This window comes from Anoplopoma fimbria, chromosome 5 (assembly GCF_027596085.1).
Source record: "Anoplopoma fimbria isolate UVic2021 breed Golden Eagle Sablefish chromosome 5, Afim_UVic_2022, whole genome shotgun sequence".
In the NCBI taxonomy this organism is placed as follows: Eukaryota; Metazoa; Chordata; class Actinopteri; order Perciformes; family Anoplopomatidae; genus Anoplopoma; species Anoplopoma fimbria.
Genome location: NC_072453.1, coordinates 16,868,089 through 16,883,843, shown reverse-complemented (window position 1 = coordinate 16,883,843; position 15,755 = coordinate 16,868,089). Strand labels below are relative to the sequence as shown.

The 15,755-nt window shown below is 42.0% G+C and overlaps 1 protein-coding gene across 1 annotated transcript in view; it reads right to left on the bottom strand.

Annotated features, from left to right (window-relative positions):
* Positions 1-3,286: 3,286 nt before the first annotated feature.
* Positions 3,287-15,755, bottom strand: part of LOC129091072 (protoheme IX farnesyltransferase, mitochondrial) — a 34,306-nt gene continuing 21,837 nt past the window's right edge. The window contains exons 5-7 of the mRNA XM_054598523.1: positions 9,944-10,014; positions 6,397-6,629; positions 3,287-4,431 (exon numbers count right to left, since the gene is read on the bottom strand). Coding sequence (XP_054454498.1) covers positions 4,001-4,431; positions 6,397-6,629; positions 9,944-10,014 — 735 coding nt within the window. The 3' untranslated portion in view covers positions 3,287-4,000. The remainder of the gene's footprint in view (positions 4,432-6,396; positions 6,630-9,943; positions 10,015-15,755) is intronic.

The window sequence follows — 15,755 nt, the reverse complement described above, 5'->3', positions numbered from 1 at the left end:
TCATTCTCATCAGGAGTTTAGAAACTGGGAGGAAAGAGTTAAAGAAAATATACCAGCAGAGCGAAATCATCCATTTAAATCTGAACACAGACTGAAGGAGAAGTTATGGAGACGTCACAGATTATCATTTTACTCCTTTATACTCATAGAACTAAACAGAGAAACAGGTCGTTACAACACATTTACATTGTTTAAGTTATGTCATTAATTATATAATTATTGTGATCGTTATGAAACAGTTAAACGTGGAGGAATAATAACTAATGATAACATAATAGAACACTTTTCCCCCAAAGAGATATTGCACCGATAATTGATAATTTACACATTTAATTTAATTACATTTATGGCAAATAATCTATTAACTAGAACTACTTTTAATGCACTTTTAAAACTTGTGTTTTGTGCTGAACATGTGTTCTTTACGGCTAAAACACAGAAGAGTATTATAACTTATTCAATATGGGAAATAAATATATACTTATTTTGATATTATCACTATGAAATAAAGGCTTTGTTGTTTTGTTATTGCCTCGTTTGTGACATAACATGACACACTGGAGGAGTCTGTTCAACAGGCAGCACATTAGCAGAAAGGCCAAATAATTATCTGCCTTTTATTTATTTTCCTAAACATTGAGTGTGTTTTTGCTTGGACAGATATGATATAATATAATCACAGAGAGAGTTCTCACAGTCCTCAGAAAACTCTCCGAGATGAATCTAAAGCCCTTATAATTATAATTAGGTTTTATGTTGTTTTGGGGACATAATTCAGTCGTGTTCCAAACCCGGACTGTTATACAAAGACCAACACAGACCAGAGCCCAGAATACAACACAGACCAGGCAATGAGGATATGCACTTCATTTAGAAAGAGAAGGAGAAGAAGGAGAAGAAGGAGAAGAAGGAGGAGAAGAAGAAGAAAATAAACTTGAAGCGACTATTTTTCATCCGAGACTGGAGATGAGTCAACACATCTAAACCGAGAGGAGCTGCAGCCCGTTATATATATAAATATATATATATATATATAAATAAATATATATATATATATATATTAAATATATATATATATATATATATATATTTATTTTTTATTTTGTTTGTACAATGCCTGAGTCATTATAATAACACTAAATAAAGAGAGAATGTGATCGAACACGTTGCCAAACTTCATGAAAAAATAATAATAATATATTTTTTTTTAAACAGTTAATTCTTCTGTTAATGTGTCAGTTAATGTCTATTTCGACCAATCAGAAGACCTGTTTCGTTTTTTTATTTATGCAAGTTTTTCGTACTCTAAAGTATTTGCATGTATTTCTCTAATATTCTTTCTACTGCACTTAAAGAGGAGTTTCATATATTTGGTTGTATATTTCAGCTGCTTTAAGGTTTCCTGCAGCTCTTTGCATTTTTTTCTATTTTGCAACAGCCAAACCTTTAAAGAGGCCAGAGGTCACACACACACACACACACACACACACACACACACACACACACACACACACACACACACACACACACACACACACACACACACACACACACACACACACACACACACACACACACACACACCTTCTCTCTCTCCTGTTTACAGATTTGTGCAAATAACATGAATGATTTAATGACTGATATCAGAAATATGAAGGAGAGAAGCCTCCATGTTTTTATGCATATAAGAAGTGAGTATGAAATATTGCTGACATATGGAATTATAATACATAGACTTTTTGAAGTTTTTCTCCAATTTACATGAGTAAATGTGCTTCATCTTAAGTGCCGCAATGTTTAAATCCCCTCCAGACATCTTTTAATATATATCATATATTATATGATGTGAATAATAATGAGTGTAATGTTTACCCCAGTAAAAAAAAAAGATTACTTACCTCATTAGAATTCTTAAAGTGACTCCTCAACCACTGAGAAGAAGAAAAAAAAATCAAGTAATATGCAAATATTTATCATTTCAAAAGTTTGGACACAAGCCATCTCCTGCTTCACTGTAAAGTCCATTCTGAGTGTATTCGTACTGGAGGTTACAAGCTTCCACTTACACACAAGTTACATATCGAACCACGAATCGCTCCCACACTACTGTGATGTCACTAGATCACGATCGCACGGCGTCCACGCTGTAAACTCCAGATTTAAAGGCGAGCACAGACAATATTCCAGCAGATGGATTAGAAAAAAAGGCACTTACATCACTCTGCACAAGGAATACAAGTTACAAAAAGTAAAATATATTCTTGAGTGCTATGGCCAGTAAAAATAAAACAGTTGTTAGTTTAAGTAAAGTCCATGAAGTTAAAAACAACTCTGAGAATAAACGCAAAGGCTCTTAGTTTAAATAATGGATGGATTTACCTTTCATCAGAGCAGCAGCTCGGGGACATCTCTCCTGGAGAGTCTGAGGAGGAAAGCCTCTGCAGGTTGTGGCTTCATAAATCAAGCACCTGTTGAGAGCTCAGCTATTGGCCTTAATGCTGAAAACTAAATATAATGCATACGCTCAACCATCAGCCACAGAAGTAGGAGTAACAATGAAAGCGAATAACTCCAGAAATATATTTTAAAAAAAAAAAGAGAGAAAAGCTCCTGGCTGATAGGACAAGACAGCACCAGCACTCCACCTCCACAGCAGCGGATGTTGTAAGCCATCACGCTGAGCCCTGGAGGTTGACATTCAATCTCCATACAGGTTGTGTGTGTGTGGTGTGTGTGTGTGTGTGTGTGTGTGTGTGTGTGTGTGTGTTTCCCCCTCATTTTTCTCTCAAGTGTAACAGCTGGCTCGATCGCTCCCCTTTCACCCTCTGATATGAAACTCTGTATCCGGTCAGACACTTTACGAGGATGTCGAGCCGTTTCAGGTCTCCCGGCCTTGACTAAATCCCACAGTTCCCCCTCGTTTTTTATGGAGGGACGATGGCAGCGAAAGGGAACAAGGGGGACGCTGGTTTCTCCGAGTGCGGTGATGGAATTGTAACCAAATACCAAAAAAAACCTAGGGGGTAAAAGGGGCGGGAGGGGAGCACATGTTGACTGACAGGTGCGGAGGTGGGCTGCTAAATAGAGCTCATTGGAGGGACGGTGATCTGTGCTTAAAGCGAGCATATCCTCTAAGGCTATAATTGAAACTTAAATCCATATATTATGCGGACGCGAGGCCGGCGCCACCTAACAAGGCTCCGTACGAGGCCTCTGCACTCCATGCACCATTTAGAACCTTTACACAGAAATGATTTAACACAAGAGACAGGATTACAATCACAAAGCTTTTATTGTTAGAGAACATTCGCCCTCGTGTGTCACAGAGGGGTTAGCCTTTCCCTTTGTTTTGGTGGAGGTGAACCGTGTTGAAGGAAACCGTTATGAAAATGAATGATGACCCATCAGTGCATTTGCAGAGTAGCAAAATACAGTGAAGCTAAACTTACAGTCAAGTCACAGGCATCAGGTTAAAGAGAAATGAACAGAGCCGCTTCAAAGAGTTTATATTTGTCCTATTTTTATACACAGACTGAAATCAAACATGTCTTGTGATTACTGGATGTCTTCACGTCCTTTATATAGCCTCTTCTTCTATTTTGCATTTGTACAATGCATCGATCTGCAGACGGTGATCCCTGTGTGGATGCATAGAGCACACTGTATAAGATATACAACATCAGTCATGTACAACATGGAGAGGAGCTGGCGGGCCCCCATATAAATAAATACAGAATATATACAGCGCACACACACATCGAAATGATTACAGCATGATGTAATAAATTCAGTGTGGTTTCTGTAAATCAGATATTTTGATCCAAATCACATCCAGCTCATTTCCTGATCCGCAACGAGCACCAGCGGCTTCAATTAAACAGATAAAATAAAGTGTCCGTCATCCGGAACCGTCCGAGCACAACGAGTGGTTAAGGGAGACTCTGAGGGTTGAAGTAAAGCTCTCAGGTCTTAGGAAGTCTTTAGGCATCTTTGAAACTAGTTAGCTCTGCAGTGCGAGGGCTAAAGAGGCTGCAGGTGGAGCTGCTTCCTCCTGCTCCGTCCGAGGCTTCTTGCACAGGAGCGCCAGCAGCAGCAGCATGGGGAGGTGCCACAGGCTGCAGAAGAACAGCTTGCGGGCGCTGCTGCGGTCGCCCTTCCGGTAGAAGCGGAAGGCCAAGAAGCTGATGTACAGGTTGATGGGCAGGGAGATGACGGGGAACGTCCAGGTGGTGACGTCCAGCACGGGCGCCAAGGTGGACAGGCCGATGAGGCCCACGCTGTGGCGCAGGGCCACGCGCTTACACATGCCGGGGTGGGTGACGGACATCATGCGGTAGCCGCCGCGGGAGTAGTCCTCCCTCAAGTTCCAGCTGAGGGCGTTGAAGTGGGGGAACTGCCAGCTGTACAGGAAGCCACCCATTAACAAAGCACCTGGGGAGGGGGGGGGGGGAGACAGAGGGAGGGAGAGAAGAATGAGGACGGAGGGGAGTAATGGTGCAGGACTAAGTTTTATGTTGTGAATCTTTGCGTAAAAAGTACTTGTTTTTAATCTTATGATGGTAATAAAAGATAGCACTTCAATAACTTAAACACATTTATATCTCTTTACTTTATATTCTAAAAGATATAATATTTAAAAAAAGGAGTTTTGACCTTCACAAAAACTAGTATCACCAAGTTTATTCCATCAAGAACATCTGGTCCATTTTCTAAAAGAACTACAAAATATCGGGTACTATAATAAAAAAACAAGCAATGCAACTGACGTCTTCATGTATAATCTCATATTCAGACCTCCCTGCTATTCTTATGTCACTACTAGACATATTTTAGAACCATTTTATCCTTCAGAATTTGCATATCGGCCGATACCGTTAATACAAAACATATTATTATCTTTAAACAGGCGTGTACTACTAACCCCGTATGGATAAATATGGATATGTATGGTTAAACCCTTTGTAAAATATAAACAAATGCATACAGGGAATGAATGCCATTGAAGTCTCTTTTATCATCTAGTTTGACAGATTTCCAGTGTAAAATATTTCCACATTGTTGGCATTTTGCTAGCCCTGGCTAATGTTACACTCTCTTCTTGCACCTTCTCGAAATGAATTGGTAATGCACATGTGCAACCCTCAAAGAAGGGAGATTGCTCACTTGTTTGTGACTCCCATCATTCATTTTGTACACAGTGTTGTTCCTGTGTAGCGTAAATGAGCCGAGCACAGAAAGCAGCAGAGACTCAGGTTCTCTTCTGCGTTGCTTTTAGTAAACCTGTGAAATCCTGGATGAAAACAGTGTGTGATAGTGTCCTCCTCTCTGAGGGTTCATCTATAGAGATATATTTAGTGTAATCATTTGATAACACGCAGTTCATCCAAAGGGCAGGTTCATCTCACAGGCTCATCCACAGAAAATGCTAGATTGTTATTTTTAAAGCTTCCATATTGGGGATGAGTTACTGTGGAATCAGGGGTCCTTTAATGTAGCAGAACTGCTTTCATTTTAAAGATGAAAGGCCATTAAATGTATTAAACATAATGCTGGAGGAGCAGACCATATATCTGGAGCATTAAATATGAACCTATGTGAGCACTTCTCTGGGATACAACCTCAACATGATGGACACACATTTCATACAGTTGCCATAACAACACTTAATGTGTCCAACAAAAAGCTGAATAAGCTCCTCGGCCTCCGTCTCTCCACTAACTTAACGTCTCTTTCGTTTGGCGGACGCTTTTGTTCGAAGCGACTTACAATCAGTGCATTCAAACTCCACGGAAACCAGGAACAAGAGCTAAAGAGGATCAGTGCAGGAACACAGTGAAAGCCCTGGTTAAACCACATAGCTAAGTTCAATATTTATTTATGTGTCATTTAGTCTATAGCTTAAGTTTAGTCTATGAAATGATTTTAAATAACTACGCTTTGTCCAACTATTCAATAGCTGCTCAGACTGCATATTTATGAGTCCATCCATTGAAAATAAACAAACAAAACACTGTATTTCAACGAGCCTATACGCTTATATGAACATTTAAAAGCTCTATTACGTATACAGCAGCAGATCTTTCTCCTAGACTGGAAATAGCAGGGCTTTCAGTAATGAATTAAGCCCACTTTAGTTTCCTAGAGCCCAAAATGATGTTTTCAAATTGCTTGTGTCATCCGATTAACACTCCAAAACCTAAAGATTTATAATTTACATTGATATAAAACAGAAAATCAACAAATGCACCCTTTTAAAAAGGGCCTGATCAAGGGAATATTTGGCATCTATGTTTGATAAATTTCTTTAAATTTAAAATGTCTTTTAACTGATACTTCTCTTGAAGCCACCTTGACATACATGTGTCCTCTAATACACGGGGTATCTCTGAGTCGTACCTGGCCCCAGACAACCGGTGGCCGCCGTCCAGCCCATGACAGGAGGTATCGCACCCACCACCGCTCCCACCCAGGTGTTGGCGATGCTGTGCCTCTTGAGCGGAGTGTAGCAGCAGGTGTACAGGAAGATGTTGAGGGCGCCAAGGAAGCCCGTCAATGGGTTTACCACCAGCGTGAGGAGAGCCACTCCGGGAATCCCACAAGCCAGAGCGAAGGACACGGCATGGAGGGGGCTGATGAAGAGGGGGGGGCAGTAAGCAAAAAAGAAACAGAAGAAGACAATATGAGAATGAGGGAAGAGAAAGATAAATATAAACAAAGGCAAGTTACAAAACACAGACTGAGGCTCAGACAAAAGCCCATAACTGCCACAGGAACTATGGGATGATAAAGTTTTGTGGGCTTGTGCAGACACCAGATAAGACAACGATAGCTCCACATGTTCCACACACACACACACACACAACACAGTCACATACACACCAAGGGGGGCCACACACCAACAGTCAGCAGCCGTGCATGGCTGAGTCTCAAAACGGGAGGCTTAGAGGAAGCTCATCTGATAAGAGTTTGTCGGGGATAAAAGTAGCCCTGCAAGATGAAGAGCATGTGCACACGCCAGAGATCAAACCTAGCTGAAGAAAACCACCGCGGCTCAGGCTTTTAGCCGGATGAAAACTTCCTCCTCCTCCTCCTCCTCTTTTATTGAAAGCAGTGATGGCAAGGTCTGGTTCAAATTCACCAGTAAATGCTCCATAAATTAAAGGGAGGGTAGATTCAAATCTTGACCAAACGCAGACCCCTTTTACTTCAAAAAGCAAACAGGGGCTTTTATTTTGGTGGTGTGGCGGAGCGGGGAGATTGGTGCATTAATGTGATTAGTGGTGTTGTGTCTGTTTTATGTGGGCTGAGGTGGGGCCGTGCAGGCTGGCTTTGGGCTGTCGACAGTCTGGCTGTGGGCTGGCTCGGTGGGGGTCGGGGAGTCACGTGACCTGAGGTGTGTTTACTGTCCTTCACTTACAGTCTGAGTCAGCCGCAGTCACATTTTAGGTTGGTAAAGTCAACACAGAGAGCCAAAAGATGTGGCCCTCTGGTTAGACCACAATCACGGTCCAAGGATCCAAATATAAACATTAGGACTTTATCCCTTAGGTTAAAGAAATAAAAGGATTTTTCTTAAAACGTAGTTACCTGTTTTATATTTTAGTGGTCAGAGAGGGCAAAACGTTATGTGGAAGCATGGCCTACAACACGGGGGCTTCAGGGACTGCTGTAAAACGGAGAACAGACCCCACATAACTGACTCCTACAAAGACTAGACATCGCACACATAAGGACTATTTCCACAAACGTACACAGTTAATGTATTAACAGCCACATTGGAGCAAATATAAAAATGTAAAAATTGAAAATGACTCTTGCTGCAAGATCATTATCCCAAATACCCAATATAATAAGAAACAAACGCTGCAAATTTGTGCAGAAAAGGCAAAGTAGTTTGGTTTAGATGTTAAACTATGCAGAGATCAGGGGGTTAAGTGACATTAATAAGAATGAAGCCAACTTTAGCTGAGATGTGGCTCTGCATAAAAAGCTATTAACTGAATAATACAATAACTCACAGCACACTGAATTGTTTCACAGCGTGCTAACCCTTTTTTGCCATAAAAAAAAATGTATTCTCTGGCTACATGATTTTGACAGGACAAATTCCTGTAAAAAAAAACAACATAATAAAACCAGTTTAAGTTCATTCTTGACCTTTTAAATAATAGATTGACAAAGTTAGCTCAATAGAGCACTTTTTCCAATGAAGACAATGAGATGCAGCTGAAAGAGAACTAAATCATTACTAATCTTCCATGTTCCCTCTCTTACCGAGCTGAAAGCTATTCAGCATCACCACATGTGGAATCCTCCAGCTCTGCAAAACCACTACAGAAGGACTGTCAACTGTCAACCACATTTTCCAGAAGAACAATAAGAGGTGGGAAAGATGATACACTATTGTCGTCCAGACATGAGATGACAAACTATTTCCGAAACTCTCATCGTGCCGGGCAGACAGACTTCCTCCAGTAACACAGATGTAGAGGAGGGACGTCGTGCGGCTTATGCAAAGCCTTGTCCTGCAGACAACACGGAAAATGTGTCAAATCTGGCCTTCTGATGGTTTGTTTGACAGAACGGTCCAGCCTCCCATCTGCCCGCTGTCTCTACACAAGTTTGTATGTGAGAGAGAGAGAGAGAGAGAGAGAGAGAGAGAGAGAGAGAGAGAAGACGGGAGAAAACAAAGAGCCAGAGATCTTGTGTCTCGGTGCGCCTCAGCGACAGACGGACACACACCTCCTCTCCTGTCAGGCTAAAAGCCAGAGAGAAGAGGCTGTGTTTAGATAGCGAGAGAACATCTTCAATCACCAGCTCAGCAGCACGAGAGTCCACTTTTAAACAGCATGTCAGTGGGGAATTCCTGAAAACTGGGATGAGATAGCTGTGGGTCAAGGTCCAGCTGGGGGACTTACAAGTTTCAGTCGTAAAGTTGCCTGTGTTGCTGGTTTATATCAGAAGGCAACAGAGGCCTTTTAGCTTCCCCTTGTTAGCTGCGCATGGATTGGACTGTTGTGGAAGGCGTTTCATCCTCTTATGTCAACAGGTTGTTTGCTTTCGTTCCAACTGAATTAAAATGAAAGGAGAGACCGCGCTCTTTTCCTGTAAGAGTGAAACGCAAAGGAGGCAGTTTCCTGGCACTGACAATGGGTGAAGAGTACACGCGGTTGGTTTTGTGTTTTGTTGTTGTTTCGGTTTATGCATCAGTGAATGTGTGTGCCTGCTGCTTAAGGGTGGCAGCTTCCCAAAGGGGCAGGTAGAGACGGGTGTATTATCCAGTCAGTGAGTCAGCTTTGCAGGAGCGTGGCGATGCACACGGTTCATCGAGCGCCAATGCCGAGGTTATCTGACATCTTAAACAGTGGAGGTAGCAAAATAAGGGTGAGCAGGTAAACTACACCCTAACATCCGACCTCGGTCCTCCCTTAAGCATGCATTCCACCTGACAGGTGTACAGGCTGGCATGGCATTTCTGTTGTTGGCAGCTCCTGCTACTCTGCATACACAGCTGCTGGACTGTTTCAGATAGCTCAATAACTTAAAGTGGAACAGAAGGGTTATAAATCAGCATGGATGTTTGCTCAGTGCTACGGTTTCATTAAAAGGTGTGGTCATTATAATAATGCCAGCAAATACCCAAATGCTTTGATATCATAAGTCAATATGTGGTGTATTGCCCTTTAGAAAAATATCCCTCATCAAGCCTGGACAAGAATGAGGTCAGTGATAAAGACAGCTTCAGCAGACTTTCACATTTGTCCTGTATGAATTGCACATAAGGCAGTTTTGGGAGTAGCTTTCATGTAGTTTTGCTGGGCTGCCTCTATACTGAACTGAACTCCAACTCTTGCTAAGCAGATGAGGTTGATACGCCAAATGTCTCAGACAGAAGACCATGTGGACAAATGCTGTTAAATAAGCACAAAGACAGAAACGGTACCTGATTTGTCCTCTGACGAGCGGGCGGTTCTTTGTACGGTTCATGTTGGAGTCGAAGGGCACCTCGAAGTACTGCGGAGACAGAAATACAAACCGGTCAATCATACATCCTCCATGGACACACATTATATCATGAACTACTTCGAGCAGCAGGGGAAAATTCATCACTTTGGTTTCGTTAAACTGAATCGATGGCGTCGCCTTAAATTCAACTGTGGGGGTTGTTTTATGTGTGGTTCTTGAACACCTCCTACAGTACAGCTGTGGTTTGGTTCATTTTCAGAAATGTCGAGGTGCAAAGGTTGGGATTGAGATACAATACTGCAGGCAAACATAGAAAGAAACAGCCACTGGGGTGCATTTCTCTCCGATGTTGATAGTGTTATAATCACAGAAATGTGAAATGTAAATTCCTAAATATCACAGGACTTCCGGCACTGCTGCCTCTGTGAGTCTTTCTACGCAACATCTGCAGAGAAACAATGTGAGGGGAGCCGCTAGAGGCTCGGTCGTAGCAAACCCCTGAACCAAATGCTCACCCTGCACTTTGGAGAGTAAATGGACGTGGAGGTGGAAGGTGGAGGCAGCGAGCTGTTGGGTGGGAGGCGGTGGAGGTGGGTGGTGTGGGTGTTCTGGGATACAACTATGTGAAAAACTACTTATACTCCTGTTTTATGATCTGCTCTGGAGGAGTATGCTTCAAAGTGCTCCCATGAGATTGGCAATGTGTGACTAAAATGCAAACACATGGGGTGCTTAAACGCAGGAACTAGCTAATCTGTGTGTGTGTGTGTGTGTGTGTGTGTGTGTGTGTGTGTGTGTGTGTGTGTGTGTGTGTGTGAGATTGTGAGCGAGCAAACACGTATAGATGTGTGCATTTTGCTTGCCTCCATAAGAGCCTTTGACTAATGAAGAAAACAGATAAAGCACTTAGACTCTGGAATATCGAGAACCATCTCTGGTGAAATATGGCTCACATAAAATATCTAATAAACAGATAATCCACTTTTCTCTTCTTAAAGCTCAGTTCCCAGATTTACTGCACTCGTAACATCGGAAAACCACCATATTATTAAAAAAAAAAAACTCCTGGTGGAAAAAAAATTGCATTTCATTTCGTATAGATTTTTATTCTAAAAGAACATTACAGAGTCGGGCTGCAACATTAGAGTCTGATGCACAAGATATCAAGAAAACTTCTCTCAATACTCGACTGAGACCGGGAGTTGAGATCCGAATACAGATCAGGAAGTTCAGACATGCTCCATCACAACTTGGCCGTCTTAGATGAGGTTTTGGGAGGAAGACTGATCCTCTCAGAGCCGGAGGGTCAAAAATACTCCAAAACCACGGCTGAAATGGCCAACCTCAATATCCATTTCACCCTTTAAGTTGTCAGTCATTTTATTTCATGTTAATTTGCATGAGCCATTAGTCTGACTTCTTGGGAATCCTGTCCAAATAATCACAGCAACCCAGTACAGCAAACTCTTAGTCACAGTGCAGTTATGCTACTTTTTTTTGCAGACAAAAAATAGCACGAGTAGTAAGAGAAACCTTTGATGGCCGAGGCTACAACAGCTAGAAAAGTAGGTAAATATATCTCCTTATTTGGCCCCAGTTATTACTGAAATAGCAATTGCACTAAAACCCTTTAAGACATAAAAACATGCGGTCAAATAAGCTCCCTCCATACGCTGCAAAAGAAAACCTCCTACTTCTCCATCTTTGGTTCAGTTGTGGTGGAAGCACTAGCTAGCTGGACTGGACTGGGCCGAGCTAATGGACAGCTGTGTATGCGGCTGTGGGACCCCCAAGGCCCGGGCCGAGGTGTTAATTCTATTTCCTGGGTCAGGAAATGCGTCAGGAGGTCAGGGGCCGCATGAGAGAGAAAAATGCACTTTGTGGTCCGGGGCCAGAGCAGAGCGGTGCTGAACCGGGCCTCGGGCAGGCTCAGGGCCAAGCCCGCTGCAACACTGCTCACATTAAAAAAAAAAGAAAAAAGATCCACTTAGATTCCAATAACATCATCCCACATGTTAGAAAATGAAAGACTCTGATATTGTGCATAGCAGCGCTCTGTGTATTGCGTCCCCACAGCGTATAAGACACCTGTGCAGTAAATACGAGAAGAAGCAGAGGTCTTTCCAAACAAACAGAAGTATCTAAAAACACATGTTAAGTGTTGACATAGTTTGGATGAACCTGTCGTGCGTGTACACGGATGAGTTGACTCAACGTCGCCCGCTGCGTGTGCTGTTGTCATTTCACAGTTTGTCCAGTTCTGCTCTCGTTCCTTCTCCTCTCTGCCTTTTAAGAAAGTCGTGAGTGGCTCATCTGGTTCGCATCAGCGGCCCTCTCAGCCTCTCGTGTCATTATTTCCGCCCCGACGCTGCCATGTGTTACAGTGAGTGAGGGCATTAAAATGATTGGGGGGGGGGGGGTATTTGTGTTTTGTGTGCCATGCATTGCACGTGTGTTGCTACAGGTAGGTCTGAAAGGTTTGGTGCAGTTTAAATACTGACACGTCATCACCTGCGTTGAGTCGAGGTGACCTGACTGTGTAATCAGCAGACATAACATTCGGGGTTAAAGCGTTGAGCGACAAGCTCCATGTCAGGTGTGTACATTTACAGTGCCATTACTAAATGCTAATAACACTTTTTACACTAATTGTTATAAAAAAATTAGGCTTAGTCAAAAAAAACTCACTCTACAAAAATACTAAATATTGTAAAAGGTGAATATGATATTTTTAATAATGTTACGTGTTTCTGTTACTATTTATGCCGATACATGTTTTTTTTTTACAATCCTTCAAGGCCAGAAAAACATAATATTAATAATAAACTTTAAATAAAACAACTTTTCTTAATTTCAAGAATGATTTTTTTTTCTCCTTTATGCAACACTTTTATTTACCTATTATAAGCAATAAAAAAAAAAAAATATTAATAATAATTTGTAGTGTCAGTGGGGCTTGTTGCAGCAATGTTTTGACAATATTTCTAATCTTTGGCATGAACTATATATATTTGTGTTCAAATTCAGATTATGTTATGACGTGTTAACGCCTCTGGCAAGAAGACAATTGTTTGTGTTTTAGCTCGATGACACATCATGACATATCTGATTAAAATTGCAGACCATTTGTATTTTTGAACCTCTGCAGTGCACTCATGATTCACTCAATAACAATGCCGAGCAGTATAATGGCTCATTTCTGATCCGTGGCGTAATTTCATCGATAGAGAGGCAGCTGTGGGACTGAACCGGAAGTTATGGAGAGTCTGGCTGCTGCTATCAATTATGAACCCCAAACACATACACACACACATAAAACCCATAACTGTAGGGACAATTATCTGCCAGATGAGGACGGAAAACAGGCGAGACCAAAGTGAGAAGCGAAGGAGAGAGGGGGGGTGTACGGTTGCCAGATCCTCCGTGGCCTTCAAAGACAGAACGTGATCCACCGCCAACCACCAGGGCTCAGCTGATAACAGGCTACAGGCAGGCACTTCCTCCTCTTGTGTAGAAGCGACGGGAGACTTTGTGGCACATGATATCATTTATGGCGAGACATTAGCAGTAGGAGTTTAAAGACCACAGGGAATGAAAAATACATTTTCTCAGTTTTACTCCTGTTTCCATGTGTTAAATTGTTCATTTATCTCTTGTTATATGCCAAATATATGTACAATTCTTATTCTTTTTAAATCAATCCCTGTCTTTCCTCTTCTGAAAAACAGTTTTAAATGTTTTGAACGAATTAGGCCTCAGCCACATTTTGTAAACAAATATCCAAACACACTGTCAGCAACTACCATCCAAAGACAGTGTGGTGCGGCTTTATATTAGCGGTGTGGCTAGCTAGTCGCCAACGTTTCAGTTGTTTTTCATGTTTTTTTTATTTTATTTTATGACACCACCAAGTCATCTGAGAATCCTTACCAATTTCAACACACTGTGTCACTGCTTCAAGATCAGCAACGTTTCCTTTTCATCTCTCCCTGCGTGAGGAGCCAACAGTCCTCTGTAGCTCCGTATTGCACTAAGCTTGCCAACGTTTTAGCGGTCCAATAAAATGTGAAGGATTTGATTTAAAATCCTGATAAATGTACATTGTGAAAAATGTTACAGTACAGACGTTTAAGACGCTCTAAATTGCGTTTCACTGGGACTGTATGACGAAGTGTGTAAAATGTTTGATTTCACTCCACTAACAATAAACGAGAATGAACAAGACTGAACATTTGACAACCTTATACTTTGTTTTCTGCATCTGCTCTCATGTGGTGGCTTATCAACCCCACACTTCCTATCCTTCTGCAAGGGCAACAATAGGAAGTGCAGTGAAGATCGGAGAGCAGCGATACAGTAACTACACACTGCATTTACTGTGTTTACTCAAGAGGCAAGAGTGTGCCTAAACACAGGCACAAGAACACACACACACACACACACACACACACACACACACACACACACACACACACACACACACAGCTGAGCAGCTGTACGGGTTTGGCTCACAGGAACATCAGCTGGCCTGAACACCACCTCTCTCTCGCTATGCAGAGGAAAAATCCCAGGTGCACGGGCTAAACCCAACAATAAGACCAAGTCATCACTTGTCAGAATGTCACCTGTTTGCACACTGGAGTTGAATGGCGGGCTCAAACACCCAAAGGGGGGGGGGCTGGGGGGGTAAGGGTGGCGCTCTGCAGCACGCGAGCCAAGTCTGCTTGAAAAAGCACGAGAGCTCTCAAAGCCCCCCTTGAACACCGGCTGTGAACCGTCTCTGATCAACCACTTGACAAACAAGCAGCCAAAGATTTACATAGATTAAGCTTTTTTTCCTCAAAAGTCAATTCAGCGGCTCTGGCAGACGTTCATTTGACAATGTTTTGAAGTCAAATGAAAGAGCGAAACACACTTGGCATACAACCTGACTAGTCACAACGCAAAAATGCTGGAATGGCAGATTAAGGTTATTTCACCGTAGATGTGGGACTGCTGTTCTGTCACAGAAATGCTTCTGATGTCTCTCGAGTCAAACCAAATAGTCTTGGAGCTATGTGAGCAATGCTGTGATTTAACACTGCTTCTCTTAGGAACCTGCTGAACACCTCTAAAAAGTACGTGTTAAACTGTTAGCAAGAACCTGCGTGGGAATGAAAAAACAAAAGAGAAAATAAAAAAAATAAAGACATAATTTCGAAATGGAAAGTAAGAGAAGATATGACGATGCAGGAAGATGAACTTAAAAAGCAGAAAAGAACACGCAAGTTGAGAAAGAGGAGAGGCTGAACACAGACACTGAACAAACACTGTGCATTGTAATTAAAGATGGGCGTGTGGTGGTTTATAACCAGTAGAAATGCCACTCCAGTAGAGATGTGTGCCATGATACGGACTCAGCTAAACAGAATGGATTTCAATTGTCACATTATATTAAAATTGTATCATGTTAAAATGTGCAACTAATAGTGTAAATTTCCCTTTTATGTTAAAAACATAAAGATGAAATGATGCAGGGCGCACCAAATGATAAAAAGGTTATACAACTAGAAACTGTTTTTTTGGCAATAAAGTGTTTATAAAAAGAGCTCAGAGGACATCTCCATCACGTCACTCCCGTCACGGAGAAAATAGCAATATTTAGTTCACACTATCTGCAGCGGAGGTGCAAGATAAAAAACAGGAGACATGTGTCCGTGTCTGGAATGCTGCGTACGGACAGCTGGCAGATGTTTCTGGGGTTCCTCGGCTTCTGAGATCCTTTGATGTGATGAAATGATAGCGGATCC